General features: G+C 37.3%; 1 protein-coding gene across 2 annotated transcripts in view; it reads right to left on the reverse strand.

The window, feature by feature from the left end:
- SEC24D (SEC24 homolog D, COPII coat complex component) overlaps positions 1–23,378 on the reverse strand; it is a 56,320-nt gene that overhangs the window by 14,639 nt on the left and 18,303 nt on the right. For both annotated transcript variants that reach the window (XM_067297648.1, XM_067297647.1), the window contains exons 9-11: positions 7,878–8,016; positions 6,028–6,143; positions 2,977–3,101 (exon numbers count right to left, since the gene is read on the reverse strand). In XM_067297648.1, coding sequence (XP_067153749.1) covers positions 2,977–3,101; positions 6,028–6,143; positions 7,878–8,016 — 380 coding nt within the window. The remainder of the gene's footprint in view (positions 1–2,976; positions 3,102–6,027; positions 6,144–7,877; positions 8,017–23,378) is intronic.

Genomic DNA, 23,378 nt, shown 5'->3' on the forward strand with positions numbered 1-23,378 from the left:
ACAAAAAATTAACACAAAGAAATACGCTAATCAACAGACAGGATACCATAATGTGCAGAGACTCACACAGATGTTACTACCATACCAAAACATTGGTATAATACCAGTATTTCCAATAATAAGGAAATTAGGGCAGAAAATATGCTATTTACCCTTCACTCTAACCTCTGAAGTAGCAAGGGGATGTTAAAATCATCCTGAACTTCTGATAAATACACCACAGTAAAGAAGCCAGGGTTTGAAAATACTTACCCTACTAAAGAGCGTAAAGCCTTGGCCCCACCAAAATCAATGACAAGGCCCCCACCCCATTCCCTTGCAATCAACAAATTGCATTTCATGACTCCACAAATGCTTGCAGAATCGAAACTCGCACCTAGGAGGGGAAACAACACAGACAGACTTTCCCTGCACTTCCAACTTATTTTTTCTTACAGCAAATAGAAAATACTGTCACACTTCTTCATGGCTATCAGATCTGTTTCTCTTCAGAGCAAAAAAAAAATGCCACTGGCAGTTCACAAGCTTCATCTAAAACCCTGAGCTTGGGAGGGAAATCATTTTTCTTGTCTACAATCTGTAACTCTCATGTCAGTCTAGAATGTTAATCCCCCATTCCTGTTTTATGGGAACACAGCTGGACGAGATAGGGGCTACTTTGATCTAAAACAAAGCAATATTCTATGCTGAAACGCCCCATTAGGAAATATTTTGAATAATTCTTCAAAGATATTCCAACTCCTAGATAAATGCAACATTTCTGAATTTACGTTTCTAATCATTCCCTGCCACTCAGACACTACTATTTTGTTAGTAACATGATTAAGAGGGAGCACTCAGGAGCTTGATGAGGACAAGATATTACTAACTTTCTGCACACGCAGCACTTTCCTACTTTGAAGAGAAATACACACATCTTCTTACTAGTCACAAAGTTTTTACACAGCAGGTATTTGGAACAATTTTATCAGATATCGCTCTTATTGCCACACTTCGTAAGATACAATTTCTTCTATCATAGTTTTAAAGATTAGTTATGAACATGGGAGCCAATAGCATATGTAGCTCACACACTAATTAGTTCTTTTTAAAGTATCAAAATGAGACATTTGAATCATAAGTGCAGGAATGTACTCAAATGTTTTTAAATTATGCACCTAAAAACTGTACTTGCACAACTGGTAGCCTGATTTTCTGCCTTAATATTTTAAGCAAGCAGAAAATGTATTTTCTGCCATGCTTTAAGTCTACAACAGCACAAAAGCCCTTTCAACAAGGACACTTCAGATACCCACCTTAATCCATTTTTTGCCAGCTTCTTCCCACTTCCCACTTCTCAGCCATTCTTACAGGCTTACCTGGCACAAGCCTTTACAGCAACGACCTTTTTGTTACGCGCATTACTTTGTTATCCAAAGTCTTTCCTCTTACAGATTTGGGTTCCTGGAAATCCAAGCACAGGGTGAATTCCCAGCACAGGGCTTTCACCTCATGGGATAACAGTAAAATATTTTTCCAGGTGTCAGTTTCCAGCACCAGAAAATGAGCACACAGTGAAGTTCATGCCACAGTGCCAAAATAAAAGTTTCACTGCAAATTTTGGTGGAGTGCCTTACAGTAATTGTCTTACTCTTTAAAGACAACACACTAGTCTTTGAAGAAAATGAATGGCCTGCCATTTTTTTTTTTTTCATTTTTTTCAGTGGACATGAAAAAACTTTGGCCTTGCAGACAAATTAGCTAGCAGCACGTCTCTGCAGAGTCCTGGCGCAATAAGAATTAATATATGTCATCTTTGTGATGATGGACAGGCACTTGCTTTCATTTTTCCTTAACTTCCCTTATTCAAGCCTACGTGTTTCTAAACCGCCAACTGCTTTTTATTACCACACTCATTATCATCTTCGGAGTGATGTGCAATCCTGATGGAAGGCTTTGAGATATGTTCAGGATAATATCAAACACTTGTGTCTCCAGTTCAATTTTCAATAACAAAGTCCTTGTGAGATGGCCTTACATGGGCCATGTCTGACAAACTGAGTCCCCACCCTGGACTGGAATTTATTTCATGCACTGAGATCCAATGAGGAAACATGATAGAAAGATTTATACCATATCCCAGATTACCTCAAGGATCTTGTCTCCTGCCCTTCCTCACTTTGCTCTTTCCATTTCTAAAGCCTGTTCTCCCCCCTGCCAGTATTGTTATCTGGAACCTATTTCCTTTCTATAGGCCATTCAATGCTTTATATGCTTTAACTGAGAAATATTTTGTCTACTTAATTTCTCAGTCTGACTCTCACTGGTCTCATTTAACTATGTGCCTGCATTATTTACATTTTAATGAAAGCTATACAAAAAAATATACTGCCACTAATATTAATCAGTAGTAATATTAGGGCTGCATGTTTAACACTCACAAAGTAAATGTGCTATATTTCATAAAAGGTTTGTTGCTTACGAGATTTGTTTCCCCTCTCAGACACGTACCAGGCAGACAATTCTCACAGCAAGAAGCTTTAAAAGCTTGCTAAGTAATGACGAAGAGCTAAAGATCCAAACCACTAACATTTTGGCTTTAGAGAAACTTGACATTTTTGAGTACTCTGGTTTGTTAAAGCGATACTTCCCTGATTAATTTCATGAGAAAAGCAGCATTGCAATAAACAGAACTACAGCAAGTAAAGGCAAGCTACAAGCTGGGATTTAGCTGATAATACCACTAGAGTTCACTACAAGAAAGGAAAAGAAAAAATGCTCTATCTGCAATTAGAACAGATTCTTTCTATCCATATAGTACACCCAGACATCAGTCACAATGTTAAAATTAACATTTGGTCACTGTCACCTAAAAAAATACCTGTATTGTAAAATTTGTCATTTTCTGGAGCTTTCTTGTTATCACCTCTCAATGTGCAAAGCTTCATGAAAACTGCAGTGTAGCAAGTTAAGAAAAGTACAATTATGTTTCTTTACCTTGGAAGTTTATCTAGCAGAGTCTTCAGTTCATCACATATAAGTTTAACAAGGCCACTGTTTATGTTTCTGTATGATACATCAATCATGAAGATATAAGCTGGTGGTTTTGGAGGCTTGTTGTTCTACAGAAAAAAAAAATCATTCACAGGAAAAATTAGACAGTGCCCTGTTATGTCCAACAAATAAAATTTACAGATTGTACCATCAAGACAATCTAGTGTTCAGTAGTCTGAAAAATGCTATGTATCATAAATAGTAATTATTACAGAAAGATGACCCATATTGGGCAAAGACCATCCTTGGAATAAAACACAATTACCAGAAAATAACCTTCTAATGGAATAAAATATGTAAAGAGTAACAGCTTATTAGATAAGATGAAACACTGCAGGAATTTCTGTAGGAATTCAAGTTTTTAAATAAATTTGTCTTTTGCTCTTTTCTGTACCCCATACAGTTTTTGCATTCCCTGTACACTTACACAATAACATTTTGTTAATATAAATATTTAGTTTTCATTAGCATTTGCCCCTAACAACTGTTAAGTAATTCCTAACCAACATGGAAACAGAAAATACCAGTTAGCTGCTAAACCAGAGTTAAAATATCTCAGTCCTTAGCAGTACTAAGAGGTGACCATCTACATCGTGGCTGGCTGTCTGTCTCATGCACCAGTGCACTCTGGACATCTGAGAAAGCCGTATTTTTAAGAATAAGCTATTCTTCTGCAAGATATATAAAGCATGAAACTTACATTCAGTGTATGTAACTGCTGAATATACAGCAGTGACTTGGACTGATATGGATTCCTTTGGGCATAACTTCTTACTCATAAGTTCTTATTCATAATGTAAGTGGCACACAAATCATGAACATACAGTACTGTGACAAGTTTCTATAAGTAACAAGAAGCAAGATGTAGTTTTTGTTCCTCAGTAAAGCAACGTAAGGCTTACAGATGTACCCAGGAAAAGCAAGCATAACAACAATCTTCACAGTCCTTGCTATAAGCCTAAGATCAGTTTTCCTAATTCTCATTAAACTAGTAGTGGTCATTAATTGGTGTCAAATGCTGGTCAACTTTCCATTATAGTCATATATGCTATTTCACAGCCTTCACACAAGTTCTGGCCACTTGAGTTATACTTATTATAACTCAAACCCAGAAAACTGTTTTTAAAAAATTATCTAACCCTTTAATTATGACTCATCCATAGTACCTTTGGCACACTTTACACTAAACTTCATATTATATCCTTGATCTCACTTCATTTGAATCACTTAATACAGGATTAACTTTAGTTAAATAAAACCAGGTGGTATTTTTAAAAGCTGTTATGTTTTCTGTATTTGGATGCTAGTTTCAAAAACTGTATCAAATACTATTTTTTAAACTCCCATATCACACCACCATTTATAAAGAATCCTTGCCTAATTTCTGACATATATATGGTAGAAATGAGAACTTGTGCTCTTGCCACATCTGCTTAGCAGGAGCACAGTAAGGCAAAACAGCTGTTATTTGTTAACATTTTCTGTAGCTGTTCATCCTTGTCATTTGATAAGCACAAAAGGAAATGACTTTTCAGTTTTGGTCTTAAACTAGACGTAGAAAAGAATTAAACTTTGCTAACTTAGAGCAAAATGAAAAATGAAATACAAAATAACATCGTTAACTTCTCTACAACCCATGACTTTACATTTCCAGAGAAAGTCTGTATTTCATAACAGTGTTGTTTTTTTTTTTAAACATTCCAGTAAGTTTATACAACAGGTCTTTGCAACAAAAAGAGAGACCATACTGGACTAATCAAGGAAACTCCATGGTTTAAACTGTATGGCAAAAGCCACCGCACTGAAAGCTGCATTGTGAAGAGGCTGCATCACGTAGGATCACGCTCTAGAGCAGACAACAAGAACTGTGAAAACGACATGGAGCCCTTCAGTACACGTGAATTTTCAAAAGCTTAGCTGCCAGAAACCGGCAGAGCTTCACTGAATTTGATGGAGCTACACTGATGAACACTAACTGAAGGTCCCTTGCTTTATTTTTGTAATGCCTCACTACAGCTACTCAGTTCTCTCCTGTTCTGGGGTTAACCCAGATCTCAAAGAAATCCATAAAGCAGATCTCTGGGATCTCACTGGACTATGGACCAGTCCCCTTGTGAGAAACCAGAACTAAACAGTCTGTTGATTTCTTTTGTAACAGCAATAACTTGATGGTCTGAAGTCTGTGGAAGTTACTGGTATCTACTTCAAGACTTCACAGGATACAACTGTCTTTCTTAATTTTATTACTACCTCAATCCACTGACACTTATTCCACTGACAGGAAGAAAATTCTGCCCGATGTCAGCAAGAACAGAAAAAATACATCCATACTGCAGACGGACAAAGTCACACTTGCAATTTTGTAAACCAAGCTAAAATTTGAAAAGTTTAAATAATTTATACTTCAGGAAGTACCAAATACAGTTCTCTAATGAAATCAGCCACAAATACTTTCAGTGACTTAAGTAGGCTTGGACCAAGCCCTTAAGTGAGTTAATAATAAGAGAACTAACCCATTCCACTAGAACTTAATTTTTGGTCAAAGCACTAAAACTACTCATGTCAGGAAAAAAATGAGAGGTCAAATTCCCATGCTAAGGTTTTCAAAGTTGAGAAGGCAATTTAGATATGTATCTGCCTTCAAAACTAATAAAAGACACGCAGCTAAAATTCAGCATCGCTTTGGAATTTCAGCTATATCCTCTAGACGGTGCAGCATGCTTGCTAGGACCAAACCAATGCCCCGGCTGAACACCAGTGATCCATGACTTTGCTGCACTATTTGTTATTCTTACTTGATAGTCTGATACTCAGCGGCATGAAAGAACAAAACACAGTATTGTAAGCTCAAATTCTGTGCATCTATCTATGTTTTCTAAAATGTTCCTGGACTCTGATATTCAGCTTACAGGTGTGTTTATTCTAATGCTGGTATTTAAAGGATTTTGTTTGTTTTGATATAAAATTGTAATTTTACATACTGGAAATACTCACTCGACAATAATCCAAGGTAGCAACATATTCATAAGATCCTAGAGATAACTCAGGCCTTTCATAGTGGTCTACCCGTCGGCCAATGTGGTCCAGATGTTGAAAGAAGAATGGAGGGACTAAAAACCAAAATGAGAGGGGGAAAAAAAAGGATTTATATTTTGGGGTGAGGGGAACAACCCGACAACTACTTCCAACAAATACAATGAACTAATGTAGGCTCTTCTTTCATTGTTCAAGGGACATGTGCAAACGCTTAGCCAGGTTGCAATGTTTTTTTTGCTTTTTTTAGAATCACTTTGGTTTATAGAAAAAAAAAAACCCACTCTAGTAATGCAAGCTCCTCTTGTATTTGGAGGACAAGGCATATTTCCCTATAAATGTCTATGTTCTTCCAGCCCTACGCTATTCAGGCTTAAGCAGGTGAAACTGGTACAGGTTATTTCCACAGGCAGGAGTCTGCCATTCTCAGGTTATAGACTAACAGCAGCTATTTTGTTAGTAGATACAGTCTACTCAAAGCTTAATTCAGGTCACAGAAGCCAGAAGCTCTGCAGAGGAACAGAGTTAAAAACAGCACTTTTCCTGAAGCCTGTGCTGCTTTGTCCAAAATACTGCTTCATCAGAAATAGCACTACAAGGTTCACAACCCTGGCCTACTGTACAGCAAACTGCATCGAGTCCATTAGATTGGGAACCCTCTGTAGCTACAGATAAAAGATGCAGAACTCAACTCCAAAGAAGCATTAAGAAATCAAGTGGCTTTGGCACCAACAATCTATATGCAGCTAGTCTAATGGTTAGAGTCAGACTGAGGAAGTCATCTCTGGATTTTAACTCCTCTTTCCTTGACCAATATACATTGAAAATGTTTATTTTTCAGGTTTTTGTTGCCTGTAAAAAAAAAGGGGGGGGGGAGGGACATTTACCTAGTTCACGGGGTACTTTCAGGCCTCATTAAATTTTTTTTTTTAAAGTGCTTTCAGACTTAGATGAACGGCACTGTAGTAATACAAAGCAAGATTTAAACTGACACTTCAGTTAAAATCTTTTACTTAAAATGTTCATAATGCAATCAAATTTATGTTTATGAGAGTTTAAATCACTAACAAACTAGGAAATTTGTTATCTTGCACAAACATTTGGGCCTCAGGCAGAAAAGAAGTTGGAACGAGTCTGTCAAGGTTCACATTTCAGAGCTGAAAAGATTACTGTATTAGGGAAAGCACTATACTGCTGTGATCCAGCTGAGGAAATCTAACTTGATACAAATGTCTAGAAAGGCTAGTTCTGGCAAAGATTTGGGATTTAGCCAAAAGCACAAGGGCACTTATGAGTCACATGCAGCACACTTGAACAAATATGGCATGGTATCTTCTGTGAAAACCAACACTTGTCACAGTAAGATTAATAGGTTATTTAACTATTGCATCCACAGTCATGGACAGGACTAATCTAACATAGTTCTAAATATTTGGTTCTTGCTGAACACAGATTTCTTTAAAGGAATTCATTTTTCTACAGAAAAGTTGCTTCAGTTAGCAATATACGATACAGCAACTTTGTAGTCTGTGGTGACATATTGTTTTTAAATAAAGTTTTGATCATATCAGACTGGAATTCATGATTCAGCATTGTTATTTTTTCTTACATTTCTTTTCAAAAATTGTACTGAACAAAAGTACTTTACTTGGGTAGTATTTTTTTTCCATTTTGAAACAGGCCTAGTAACTGCATCTCACTAAATTATTTTCTCCTCAAGTCAACAAGTCAAGAAAGTCATTTTATGGATATAGTTTCTTTTTAGCTTTATGGCATTTGTATGAATCATATATCAGAAAAACAACACTTACCATCATTTACACAGTTGCAAAATCCACACTGATACCTCCTTCCACCTTCAATAAACTGCATGAAGGGACACATATAAGCTTTGCACCTGTTGCATCGGATTGGTCCAGTGTCCCCATGGTTTACAAGATAAAGAGGTGTCTAGATAAAGAGGTACACAACGTTGTAAAAAGCAGTGCAAACTTGAAACCAAATAAAGGGAGCTAGAAAGCTTCTGCTCAGACTTAACTCTTATCAGATATCACCTGGATCAAGAGATCATTGTTCAGCATTTACCCAAATTCTGCAGTACAGCTGGCTCAAGCCCAGAGGTCTCATGCAGCCCGCAGGAAGCCAGAGCATTCAGATTTGGCCACTCAATAACATTTTTTCCCCTTCAGCTTTATTACAGGTCCTGAGCAGGGTTAGGTGAATTGTTGCAGCCATAACTGGAAAGAGAACTTGCTTGAGCTGCAGTAACCCTGTTTTTACTTAAATAAACAATGCATCTTGCTTAACAAAGTGTCTGGAAAAGTACCTTCCAGCAGGAATGAGAAAGGCTAAATTACAACTTCACAAGCCTGTTCTGGTATTTATCACAAAAGGAAACAAGGATTCACACCGAAAGCCTACAATAAGAGTTAATCTAGCCTTGCAGTAGTGCCTGATAAGAGCCAGCCCAGCCTACAGAATTGTGAAGGCACTGGAAATTTAGCACTCTAGGCTGGCTTTTTTTCCACCAAAGGGGCTCTACAGCTTACTAGGAGAGCTGCTGGCCTCAGCTATTTTGCCCTCTCTGTCAGGCTGCGCTTTTCCCAAAGAAATCTATCTGATGCTCATCTGTTGCATGTGGCTCTCTCAAACAAGTATTTGCTAAGAAAGCTTCTAATATTTTCTCCTAAATACCTCCCCCGCTAATGCTGCCATGTTATATGCTCTACTAAGGTTTATATGTTGTCAGGGTTACCAGTTAGAGTAGAAGATTTAGAAGCAATAGTAATATTTATTGAAGGAAAGTACGTAGAGCAAACAAATGCAGCATCTCAAACACTTGTCAGTTTAATTACACTGACCATGCTTGCTTATAGTCTCTGCCAAAACCACAGCTAATGGAAGACATTTCCCAGATGTCTCTTTCTGTAATAACTGTGCAGCAATTGGAAGATTCCTGTGATTATAATTCATGTGTTTCATGTGAAAAGTCATACTTGAAACCATTATACAAATGGAAATTTGTTCGATTATTCCTGAAACTTTACTGAGCACAAATGTGTTTTGCATTTGTCTCTTTTTTTCCTTACTCCTTTCAATCCCAACTAAACACCCCTGAGCAAAAGAGTAAGAAAATAAATCCAGAGTTGGGCCACAAGGCAGATCTCCACAAGAGGAAAAATGCTGACAGCCTTTGAATGCTAAAATTTTTCCACTAGCATATTCACTTATTCATTTATTCATTTAAAATTTTTCTGCCTCTTCTTACAGAATGCACATATTTAATCTATTATACACTTTTATCTTTTATTGGAGCATAAGAGTCTCTGAAAAACTAGAAAGTCGTACTTGTCTTTTTAGCATTCACTGCTTACAGTACATTATATTGTTTGTTTATACTTTATGGAGACAATTATTTTACTCCTTTATTTCTCCCATGGGCTTAATGCTTTTGCCAAGGATTTTATACATACAAGTAGATTCTACTACATGAGTTTTAAGTGCTCCCTCCTGCTCTACTGAGGTATTATTTTACTTTGTGTTCTTTCTTCTATGAAAATCGAGTTTAACAAAAATTAACCAATAACGTCAGCTGGTAAACTACCAGGGACATTTCTCAGATATGAGAGCCCAGGCTATAAAACCTGTTCATCAGCCTCAATCACTTAATAAGTTTTAAAACTTCTGGGTTTTGCTCATTACTAGGCAATTTTCTGCTTATCATTCTATTGTATTAGTTTAACAAGGCCTGGATCTTGTTTGCAGGTAGTATCATTACAGTATCTGACCTGGTTCAGAAAACAAAACAAAACAAAGCCTATTCTGGATGTATTTATACACATTGTTTTAGTAATTTTAAACCCAATTTTGATACATTTAATATTATCCAAGAACAAAGAAAAAATACAAAACACCAAATGAACATACTCTGAAACACCTGACCAAAAATGAAGACTCATATGTAGCATGAATAAGAACAGTCACAAAAATAAATAGCATGTAGTTCAGAGCATTGGTGTCTACTTTCTTCTATACATTTAATAAATAAATAAATAAACTTTTTAAAGACAGCAGAAAGAAAAATATGTTTTTTCTTCTCTTTCCATATTTGGAGTGGAAATTTTATTTTCCCTCTCCCTTTAAGCTTCTTAAAAAGTAACAAACAAACAAAAACAGTCAATACGAAGTTCCTTTTTAAAATGTGGGTTTAGAGCCCCAGTAGCCTAAAGCTTATGTTTGCAAAGATTTATGTACATGTTTAACTCTGTATGTCAAATGGTTGTCTTCAAGTCACTCAGACTATGTACAGTGCATGAAGTTAAAACATGTGCCCAAGCCTTAAAAGAGTAATGCCCACAGGCGATGTTCTGTAAACTTTTACTAGGTTGGATTCTGCTTTGTCTTACCCAGAGAAATAAAGGATGAAATACCAATGAAGCAGGCTATTTTTTCTTGCTGATAAACTTGTAAAACCTTAAAAAACAATCAGTGAAGCAAAACGCAACCAAGAAACACATGCAATAGAATTTCCTCCACCATTACTTCTCACTCAGGAGTGACTAATGACTTAGTCCTTACTCACTCAGCATTTTAAGGAATTTATCTAACAAAGGATAATCCTGCAAAAAGCCCCCACAAATTTGATTTCTTAAATTTAAATTTGTATGTACATTCTGGGATTTTTTAAAAAATAATTTAAACCATTAATTCAGTAATGAGCAACATCTAATAATAAAGTGTTCGGTGTGATAATTTCAGAATAAACACTCTGACAAAAAGCATCAAATCACTTCTTGAACAACTGGGTTGTGAGAGAAACTTCACCTCATAAAAATGAAATCTTCCAGGGCACTCCAACATAAAACTAATTTTTTTTTTTTTACCCCTCAAGAGAAATTATTTCCGATTAGGTGTATAAAATGCTATTGCATTTCCAACTGTTAAAGTAACCACTGCCAGGGTGAAATACCTTTTTTTTTAATCCAGATAAATCTCTGTGGGAATTAAAAAAAAATAAATAATGCACATGCATTAAAAAAAAATCATAAAATAGAGTAAGTCTGCACTAATGAATACAAAAAAGAAAAAGTGTCATCATCCAAAGCCAAAAGCAATGCTGCTAAATGAGAAAGTCCTGTTTTATGTGCTCTACTCTCTGTAGATGTCACTGTATACCAGAAGACAGAGAATAGATTTGCTTATGTTCCCCTTTGTAGTCAGTGGCAAACTCCCAGAGAAGCAGGGGAATAAGATTAAATCCAAAAATCTTAGAGATTCCATTTTTTCTGAAAACCAGTGCAACATTCCTTTTTCATTTGCCTTTCCACCTATGAAATTATGAGCACTTTTTCTCTCCTCCCTTAAATCTCTACCAATAAAAACTGAATCAAGTTAGATATCTACCATAACTATTCGGACATTTGCTATACTTGTGTGTTATGTCCTTATACCTCTCTTGATTCTTATCTCTTCACAACCCTTTCCTATTTGGACCATCCAATCAAGAACAGAGACAGAATCTCACAAAAATGGACTCTTAGATATTGATTGGTGGTCTTCTGGCACTATCAAAATATAAATACCTATCAAAACCAATGACTAAAATGAATACATGATAGCCAAAATTTGAATTGGATTGGACACATATAAGGGGTGCCTATTACGCAATCTGAAGGAACAGAGGCTGAAAGAATCAGTTGTGCTTGGAGGTAGAACATTATGGTCTTACATTAAAGCAAAGGGGGACTGGGCAGGAGAGATGGGAAATGCTCTGACAGACTTGCATAAACTTTCCCTTCTCTGGAAGCTCAGGGCCTCACTGGAGTACAAGTACTGAAAGCCGATCCTGTAAACCATAACTTATCCCACTATTAGTCCAAATATAGCTGGGAAACCAAGAGTTTTATTTTGTACATAATTCAGCAAGAACATCTTTTAGGAGTTGGTAAAATATCAAAAAGCAATAGTTATACATTGGTGGCACAGCTCCAAAGTGAAACACTTCTGTATCATTTACCAAAAGGATTGTAGCCTATGCTTTACTGTCTCAGAAAACTGAATCACTGAGCATGCTATTAAAATAAAGTTCTGACCCACTCCTGAGGGTTCCCTGTGATGTGAGCAAAGTATCACTGTATTCATATTGCAGGATCAGGGCCACAGCTGGAAACTATTAGAAATAAGGCTGTGATAAAGCTCTAGATCATCATGGCACAGCTCAGAAAAGGTATTGTAAAGAGAGAGACAGAGAAGAGAAAGAGTCTCTGTCTAGAGAAAGAGACATACACAAACACTGAAGAAAACTAGCCATTAATCATGCAAAAAAGAAATACACACCGCATGCTATCTGTTTTCATTGTCAGACTTGCACGTATAGAGCGGGCTGCAAAAAAGCATTTATCTGTGCTGCATGCTGAAGCTCCACATGGGATATCTTAGCATTTGCCTTTTCCTACCTACCATGGCCAAGGCAGATTCCTAGTTGCTCCTTAACACACACCCTATCAGTAGAGCAACAGGTCTGCATTAGGGACCACATTTTTGCCCTTAGTTTACTCCATCATCATTCAGATGCATTTAACACCCCAGGACTGAAATGGCAGGAATGCTATCATATTGAAACGTGGCCCACACAGCTTGCAAAGTCTGACTGCATGCAAAAGGAAATGGCTTATGCTAACCAGAGTTTTCAATGAGATCAGTGTCTGTCTCTCTCTCACACCCTCCAAGAGGGGGAATTTGCCACCAGTTCCTCTATATACTTTTGAAGAACATTACCACAGCAAGTCACTGAGGGACACTCTACACAATGTAACATTGTATACTACACGACAAGCTGCCTGTTCAACTGCAAATTACATCAGCAGACAAATGATTATGACAACATATCCTACGAAAAAAACAGATTTAGAGGATCTAAGATTTCAGGAGACTACCTAATGCTCATTTTTAGATGCAGGCTATTTGTTTCCAAAGGAGAAGAATATCTCACAGGTTTGGAGAGCTGCAAAGATGCACATCTTTTGATGACTTCAACGCCCCCCCCCCCAACTGTCTGTATTTCCTAGGACTGCTGGAGGGGTTTGTTTTCTTTTATTATATCATCATAGTTTGCTTTTGGGAAAGACTAACCAGCCTACAAATAATCCCTGGGTTTTGAGTTGCTTTGCTGATTTGCATTAAAATGTCAAGTGAAGCATTTCCCTTTGTGATCTTCCTACGGCCTTTTATCAGAAACCATTCCCTCTGAAGTCAGAAATGATTTTGCCTATTCTTGGTTTTCAGATGTTAAACGCTATCAGCCTCCTCAGCAGATATGACTCAAAAACCAAATCTGGACTATCTCCTCTGCAAGGTTCACAGCAGGTTCAAACATTCTCTGCAAACAGTGCTTTTTCATCTATTTTCTTGTTTGCTTGTCTAACTGCAGCAGCACGGCTGAAGCATCAACCATATTATGCAGTATCTCCTGGCTCAAACCTTGCCTTTACAGACCACATGATAATCCAAGAAGCACATTCAAACCTTTCTGCTCAAAAACACTCCGGACCCAGGCCTAACATTTAACTGTGTACTCAGCAATGCAGAAACTACTGTGCATGGCTGGTGAGTTTCCAGTCAGCACTGCACGTGGGACATGATCCAGTATGTACCAAAATAAACAGAAAGACACTCATTGATCTCAGTGAATCATACCTCAGTCTTTCTACACAATCTTTATTCAGTCAGCGCTCCCTTTTTATTCAGTTGGTTGCAAATACTACCCTTAGAGTTGGCAGAGTGAAAAGTATAAATACAGGCTACTCCATTCAACATGGGAAGGATTGTAAAAAGTTTGAGGATGGGGGAAATACATGAAATAATGATATAACTTTGGCATCGAAAAGTTGTCCTTCCCATTAGCAAAGTAAGAACTGGCTTTTAAAAACTAGGTAAGCTTATTCTTTAAAACTACCACATCACACAACTGACAGAAGACCAAAAAAGAAAAAGAAAAAGGTTTACTATCCAAGCTTAAGAGAACCACCACAAGTTGTCCTGGTCATGGATCCCAGGCAGGGAATACCAAGCGTTAACAAGACAGCGCTCTCCGGCACTTCTCAACTTTGAAGTGCTGACTGTTATTTGGATGTACAGACATGCTGTATCTCAAGTGAAGGTCAGCAGCCAGGATTAACTGATGATATAAGCAGGAGTGTGAAACTGGATAATCAACAAACTGTGCTGAACAACAGACTTCCAAAATGCTAGCACTTTAAAACAATCGGATCGCAAACAGGACCCATCTCAGTTCAGTCTACGCTCATCCCAGAAAAAAGGAGGACTGGTGCAGAGGTATATATACAAGACAAGAACAAGGGATGGAACAAAAGAGAGACAAATCTTCTCTAGGACACCCCCATCCCCCTCCTGTTAGCACCCTTAAGTATGATATGCACATGTTAAATCACATGAGAGGAGTCAGGTTCATGCCTGTGTTAATCCACAGCTCCACTTCCCACACATCAATATCACAAATGGTCCAGCACCGCAGTCCTTGTCTGAGATTTTTTGGCACTACTGTCACACTAACTGTAAAACTGTAGGAAAATAAGAAAGGCAACTTTTAAGAAGCCTCTCTACAGACACAGTAAGTAATAATCACAAGGGAGATAGTCTAGCTTTAACGGTCACAGGAGTTTCACAATAAAATCAGAAGTCCGATTTTCAGTGAGATGGCATTCTGATATTTTCCTCTGTCTGGCTTGACATTCATTCAGGACAGAATGAAATAAAAGAAATTTAGCATCACATTTTACAGAAGTAATTGGAATTAGTAAAGATGCCTTGTTCGGGCATCATTTTTATTTTTTGCAGACCATGGTAGGAGAGTCCTAAAGTATTTTCAAGAGAGCAAAGCAGAATTTGGGCTCAAATGCCTACTACTACTGACTTCTCCTTGACCGGCCCAGTCTTTTACATGTGCTGAATGGTTACATCAACGTTAGTTTATCCTCACATACAATTTTTCAAGATTGCCAAACACATGATAAATCTAACACCACAATTTAAAATACAGGCACAGCTTACTGACATACAAACATAATGGACACACCAGCAGATCAATTCCGTTTTAAAAGGTCAAAGACCATTCAACACAAACACAGCTGTTACCATTTCTAACATGCTCTAGAATATCCTTAGGATAACCAATCAAGCAACACTCCAAATAGTGCTCGTGGAACGCAGAGCTCAAGGTTTAGGGAACAAATATTTAAGTTCATAAATAAATCTGAGTGTAGCATTGTGATCTCTGAGGCAACACTTCTCCTAGACAAAATGCTGCAACAGGAGAGCATTAGCAATATTTTTCACACTTTTGTAGCATGAACAAAACCAAAAACTACCTTGGGATTTCAGGACTGTTTTGGCCTGCAGGGCTATTATCAGCTTTAGAGGGCAAATGCATGTTTTTCCATGTGTGTGTGTCTGTGTGCATCTATCTTCAATATTTGAGAGAAAAGTAATTATTGACTTAAGATTTATAGCATGAATGAATGGTCTGATGAATGGAGTGTTTTTGCCTCTCAAACACCCAGAGTTGTTTCTCTTTTGTTAGAAGGCATTATTGAAACTTTTTAAAGCAACTGACTACTCATGTTTGCATGTCTGAGAACTTTTTACAACAGCAGCACTCTTGCTCATATTTTTGCACAACTGAAGAAACCTTAAGAAAACTTAAGAAAGAAACTTTAATTAGAAAAAAAAAATTGACCGGTTTAAGAGTGTTTTAACTGGAGGTGGATAAAATAGTTTTGTTTACCTTTAGGCCTCCTTGAAAAATGCTTATTTGCAAACACATCTCTAAGGCTAATTGATTTATTTCCACTGATATCAGAAAGAACTGGGAGTGGCTGACGTGTCATGCCACATTCACAAGCCAACTGTAGCTGCCCACTTGCCTCTACCACAGGAATACTTAGCAAGAATAAGGAGAATTATTTTTTTATGTGAACAAAAAGCAATTAGGAATATCCTCATCTCCGAAGCAAGGAGATTTGAAATGAATTTAATGTCCTTTTCAAAAGAAAAGTCATTTCCACATGATATAGAAGCTTAGTTTCGAAGTTCAGCAGCAAAGCTAGCTGTTATTTTAAAAATACCACATCAGGCAGGAGTGTTCACATTCTGAGTCTCCCTTCCATGAATACTTTCACTGCTATGAGCGCTGGATGCTTCAAGAAGACTCTGGGACCTCCAAACATTCAAAACATTTGTATGCAATCACCCTCCTTCCTATTCTCTTTTTTTTTAAGACTGAGCTTCTGCTGAATGCTACAAGTAAGGACAGTGTGGAACTGAGCTGTGAACTAAGCATTCCTGCAAAGGACACAAACCTGTTCTCTTGCTCCTTTACTCTAGGGCTGAGGAGGTAATCTATGCCTCCATGTAGCATGTGTAGATTACCTCTTTCTGTTAAACACAGTATGAAAAAGGAGTCCAGTTTTGAAACACCAGTTTCCTGTCCTACAAGGAGAGGAGCTTCCCTTCCCGCAGAAAAGATGATGGGACATTCTGTAAAAGAAGGCTTAGTCCCTCTTATTTTCCTACAGGACAGCGTTAGAGCCTTCTATGATTAGAACCGAGATGTAATCTGGCGTAGCATTTGTTTGACACTATTCTAAAAATCAAAATCAAATTTCTATTCAACTTAAAAAAACCCACATTTTTTCTATGAAATTACATACTTCCACATTGTTACATTCAGAACACAACATTGCACTAATGCACTGGTAAACACAAGAATATGTATAAATGTTTCAAAAGCAAAATACAAACTTCTCATCCTGAACTTACTAAAAAACAGTGTGTTCTGACTCTGTAAAGTTTCCAGGGTAACTGAGTAACATCCCTGAAGGCTGAATGTTAGAGTTTGCACAGTCTTACAATGTTTAATTTACTGTTGTTGCTATGATTAACTTTGGCCAGCGTATAAGAGGAGACAAACACCATTTCAGGAGAGTAGCATGCAGTCTGTAGAGGGAAATGCACACGTAGAATGGCAAATACCTTTTAGGCAGCTATTTTGAGTTACAGATCATACCTAGCAATAGCCAAAGTAATCTTTTACTTGCGTGTAATTTTTGTTGGCAAATGCTAGCTAATTAAGTGGATATGAATATTGTTTTCCTTTGCTGTTTCCCTTCCCTATTTACTGTTGCTTAGTCATCTTTTTCTTCTGCCATTACCATTCTGAAGAACAGACACAGCTCTTATTTTATTAGAAAACTATTTGCAGCATCTTAACTAAATCTTTAGAAAAGCAGTTTCCCTTCAAATTTGTATAAATTAATCAAGAATTCTGAGTACTATTTGAATAAAAGGCACATACAATTGTCAGTTTTCCAAGTCACTGTCCTTCAGAATTACCTCCTTACTAAAACAACAATGGTGCATGGAACAACATACTACAGAAATACGAAGAGTATTTTAAAACATGTAATAAAACAAAAGGCAGAAAAATTTAAATCAGTAAATTTACTTGAATTAGTAAAAATCCTGCAGACAAAGCCTTTGCTAACTTTGGCTCTGATAGTTCTATTCTTACAGAGTGCAGTTACAGCCTAACAAAAATGTTCTCCTACACGATGAAGTCTTGGGAAACAATCCAATTCCAAATGCTTTACTACTAAATGCAGACTAGCCCAGGGCACACTCCACAAAGAAAGCTTTATCTAATACAGGATTTATACACCTCTAGTTAAGCACTGCAAAGTCTAGCTTACAGGCACTGGCCTCCGGAGTGGTATAAAACTCTCTAGTGAGCCATCTGGAGACGGCAATGAGTTCTGGGCTCCCTGTCCCACACATGACAGAGTCAGGTATCCCAGAGAAGCCATGCAAAAAACCTAGACATCAACCTGGAGCTAGCTAGTAGGAAAAAAATGGTGTTGACAAAGCAGCAAGGTTTGTCAAAAATCCATACCGCTCCAGAGTCCAGGCAGACTCAGAACTATGAGACCAAAGTCTCACAGTCCTCTCCCAAATGAAGGCGTCAACAAGGATGCTTTGAAACATGTTATATTTTAGCATCTGGAAAATGAAGGAAATAGGCTTAGGCTTACACTTAACAGGGTGGGTATACAGCAATGAGTTCAGGATATCACTTTATGGTACCAAGACAGTTTCTACATGTATTGATTGTTCTAAACAGCTCAACAACGGATTAGGTATAAAAACACCAAGCCTGAGAACAAGGAGTAATGTCCTGTAGCACGGTCCTATCTCTAAGTCAACTGGCTTAGTTGCAAGCTACAGCATGGTACTGGTGCATGTGCTCTCTCTGGTCCACTGACTTCCATCTGCAGAAGTTTAAAAAAGTTTAAACAAGGTAGCAAACTCTTCTGTATAGACTGGTCAACAGCTTGGTGGCTAGGCCCCTGTCCTAGCAGACGAAAAGGGGAAAATTTTAACATAGTCAGGCTAAGTGTCCTAACTGCTAAGTTTTATCACACGAGCAGGGCTTCCACTCTCACCATGTTTTAGAAGAACACTGCAATTAGCGCAGATGGCTTTGATAGTTTCTTTAAAACATTGACAAAAATCACATCCTACTGGATCTTGGACAAACCAGGGACCAGGACTGCAGAGCATGCAAAGCTATCTGTCCTGCTTACTATTCAGAGTTAGCAAAATATTATCCACTCAGTGGTATACAGCTGCTGTTTTTGCTCTGGGGTCCCCATTTAAAGGAAGGAAGCTTTTGTTACCTACACTGGAGAGGAAAAGTCTTGTGCCTTACAGGATAAAGTAATTTCAAATAACCTAGATATAGAGGGTCATATGAAGTCTGCACAAAGGAAAAAGATCAGATTGTCTTCAACAACATGAAACATTCAATAAGCTCTCACATTTCATTTTCAGTGGTGTTGGATATGAAGAGGAATCTCAGTTACATTGTCTCAAGCACATATGGGGATTACAAAGTTATAAGCCAACGTGGAAAAGGGTCTGACCTTTCAAAACAGACAGACAGCAGCACAAAACTGTTGCTAACCTCTCTTTCAGAACTTTTCCCTCAGAAAGTTTTCTTAAGCCTACCATCTTTTGCTATAAAACAAAACTTTCTAGTAGTATGGACAATTTTACTAGCTATCCAAGCAATTCATGTCTAAAAAGAGACTTAGAATGTGAAACTGCTGAACTGTGTATAAAACCTGTTGCTCACATGAGCTTCCATGCCCAAAAGAAAAGGCGGCAGCAATATAGAAAGAAACTTTACAATGAACTTCTGGGTGAACCCAGAGCTACAGACCAGCAAGTCTTACTTCCACAGAAAGAAAATTGGTATATACTACAATGGAGGAGAACATAAAAAGATACACAGATAAATAGGATATACAGAAGTAGAGTTGACGTGGCTCTTGAGGAGCAACATCATTACATATAAATCTATTGAGTTCTGTCAAGAGTCAGCCAGCACACAGACAAGCATGACCTAGTTGATATAATGTACTTTGCTTTTGAAAAAAGTCTTTTGACAGGATTCCTCATCGAAAGTTCTTAAATTAGCTAAGCTCTCATGAAATACAGGGGAAAGTCCTCTGGTGAATAAGTAGCTAAATAAAAGACAGAAAACAAAGGGTAAAATATAAACGACCGCTTTTTACAATGGGAAGATGCTATTGGCAAAAAACTCAAGGATCTGTTTTGCAATCTGTGCTTTCTAACACATCTGTAAGTGATCTGAGCAACGGAGCAATCAGTAAGGCATTTAGCTTGAATCATTTTGTACTGCCTGCAAACTGCGTGTTCCAGAAGTATCCCACTCTACTCAAACCAAAGATCAGCATGAGCACATAACCACTAATAAATGTGTGTGCCTATATAAAAATTTGCTTCAAGCTAAAGCTACAGCCCCCCCACAATTCTGACTGACCACAGTATGTGAACAGCAAAACCTCTCCGAGTCCCCACTAAGACGAGGGTAGATAATTAGTGTGGGGATTTCCCTAATTCTTCAGATTCATTTAACATTTGGATGACTCATTTAAAACTCAAAGGAACAGGCAGGTTGCCAATATCCACCTCACTCATCTTCTAGCTTCTGCAAACCTTACAGCACTGACACAGCTCTACCTAGGAAATGCACCATCCCTATGAAAACCATGGCTTTCCAAATGACTCAGCCAGACTGGTCATCTTCAGAAAGCTTAATATTCTTCCAAAAAGGTAAAATGGCCTTAAGCTCACCAACATCAGCACTTCTAAGAAGTAAGCCCATTCTAGTTTTATCTTTTTAACCAGTTAGAGAATTAACTGAGAAGAAAATTAGAACTGAAATATTAAATTCTCACCAATGACTATTTCTACAAGGAAAAAATCAAATAAATATGAAAAAATATTGTAGAGATTGATTAAACAAATGCTAAGGAGCAACAAAGAAGGTTACTTCAGAAATTTAAATATTTAAAACCATATATAATCCCTTGGAGTTGTTTATATTTGCTTTTAAAACATGAAATACTCTTTTAACTAACTTCTGTTAGCAAGCACTATTAAATGTTAAACAAAGATCACATGGTTTATTCATGCTCTGGAAACATTCATACATCTCCAAAACAAATTCATTTAGGGCTTGGTCTATGATGATAACTGTGAGAGTTAGTTTATTTTTATAGACTGTTGCTAAAGCAGTGGCGCACTAAAAATAAGCTCTGTCAAACAATGATACCATATTCTCAAAATCTCTAACAAACAAATACTTTTCATAGATCATCCAAAACAGGAGAGTGAAGATGAAGTGTTATTTCTGAGCAATGATAAATAAGGACTTGGTATAGATAAGATTCAGAAATGTTTCTTCCTGGTGAGATTTCTTGGGGAGGGGGGAATATTCTCATTGCTTTTGTTCTAATGATTTACAGCATACGTGAAAGGTTCACTAGTCAACAGTTTTCTAGATTGGCTTTAGACATTTGGGGATTTTTTTTGTAGCAATATTTGAGAGACCGTGAAGTCTTGTTAACAGTTCATCTACTGAACTGTAATATAAAGAATATTAGGAGGTTCTACTATTAAGAGGGTTGGGGTTTCTTTTTTTCTTTTTTTTTGAATTTATGACAGACACTAATTACAAAATTTCAGGAAGTGTTCCAGGCTCTGTCAGCCAGAGCACTATTGATTCTTCAGAGTCAAATCTTAAATGGAAGACAAGTGAAAAATATCTAATTGGCAGAATAAAATGCTGCATAACCTGTAAAAACTATAGAGTTATTTAAGAGCAATACTCTATCCAGATAAAAATAGCTTATTTTCCAATAAACTTCAAGCAGAACTATATGCTAATAAGCTATACTAATTTCCCAGATGTAAACTAGCTTGGAAATTTTTTCACAAGACCTTGCTGTCAATGAGTGACAGGAACAAAACAGATTTGACTGCAAGGTGATGTCTGTAGTCTCCATTACACATACATCTCTGCCACTTCCAGGTCCCCAGTTACCTTTACCCACTTCTTTGTATGCAATTGCTACAGACAGAGAATCTCTCTGGTACTCCTTGCTGCTGCCTGCACAGGTGGGAGCAGTTCAATACATTGCTCTGCTGGTCAAAGTTTAAGAGACACTAAGCAGACTACACAGTCTTCTACCCATACCAACATGAACACCACTACTTATAAATAATCCACCAAAATGTTTTCAATTAAGGAAGAAAATAAGGGGTGTGCACTTGTGCTTTCCCTCTCATACACACATCCAATTCTATCAGTGTCAGTAGACTTAGTTATTTCATTACTTTTTTATTAAATTTTTGCTGCAGTGCAGATCATATAGCATCAAACAAAGCACGGACAGGAGGGAATATGATCTGCAGTTCTCACTGATAATGTTTAGGCCACCTGACCAGAACATAATGCTTCATTAATGCAAACAACATTCCCCTCAATGAAATCAAAATCCATGTTCAAGACAGTCACATCCAGAAAAGAAGAACAAGCCACCTGAAGGCTGGCACTGTATCCTCAAGTTACGTGGAAATTAGTAACCAACCCCTACCCCTTACCTTGCAAGGTAAGGGTTTCCTTTACTTCTAACTGCCCTAATATAGTAATAGCATAGAAAAAATATGACATGAATTCTGTGGTAACAGAGACCACTGAAAATGCAAATATATTTCATATACTATTTTAAATTCATTCTCAACTATAAGTGATGGTCAGAGCACAACACCAGTTAATTAAAAAGCTATATTCATACAACACCCATAAGTCTATTAGTCACCTGAATGACCTTGAATGCCCATAGCTTTTTAAATATGGCTTTATTAACACAGAAAGACAAGGCTTATGCAATATCCATACATCATAATGGACTGTGCACGGACTTTCCGAAATTCTTCCCATGATAATAAAAAAACACATGCAATATTAAAAGGAGGCTAAATGCTAATTGTATCATTGGTTTGATGAAGTGAATCTTACAGTTCTAGTGAGATCTGTAGATTTTTTTCAGCTGTTCCTAACCATATAAGCAGCTGCACAAACCATTCATGAGCATTTCACAGCTATGGTCTGCTAAATCCTCATAACACTTGCATTTCTTCTTCCCCCTTTAAAAAGAAAAGGGAACTGAAATTCTATGGATGCTAGCACTGAGTATGTTAGAAACCGCAGAAATGGAGACATATCTGCAGCTGAAGCTACAGTGAAGATGAATGAAAGGAAACTATTCAATACAAGGCTAGAAACAATCATGATTTTAAACAGTTACTATGTACAACCTACTACTTATCAAGAGATAAAGAGATTAGATAGATTCCCACTCTGCACTGAACTCTGTAACATGTGATGAGCATCACCTGCTGGCATCATTAAAAGGCACTTAAAAGCATCCATAAGATACGCTAGATATTCTGAAAGGAAGAACATTCTGTGCCTTGTAGTCACTAATTCCAGGCAGAAAGCACCATAGTAGGAAATTCAGAAACACAAATAAGCTCTTGAATATATTTTACCTCTATAAAAAGCCCAGCTCTTTCAAATTAAGTGGCTATACAGAATTAAAGTGGTTATAAATCCCATATGGAAGACCATTTTTATTATAAGATCTTAAGAGCAAGATCTTATTTTAGCAGCAGCAGTGAAGACAAAGGATATAGGCAAGCCTCGGAAAAACTGCATCAGCTAAGAACTGCCTGGCACTTCCTACATTAACAACAACTCTTCAGTCCTTAACTTTACCAAGCTATAACTGTTCAGACTGAAATTTTCCACGCTGGACTTTGGCCAATTTTGAGAGACATTTTTCAAACAAAGATTTTCAGCCTCTTCT

Source organism: Apteryx mantelli, chromosome 5 (assembly GCF_036417845.1).
Source record: "Apteryx mantelli isolate bAptMan1 chromosome 5, bAptMan1.hap1, whole genome shotgun sequence".
NCBI classification, from domain to species: Eukaryota; Metazoa; Chordata; class Aves; order Apterygiformes; family Apterygidae; genus Apteryx; species Apteryx mantelli.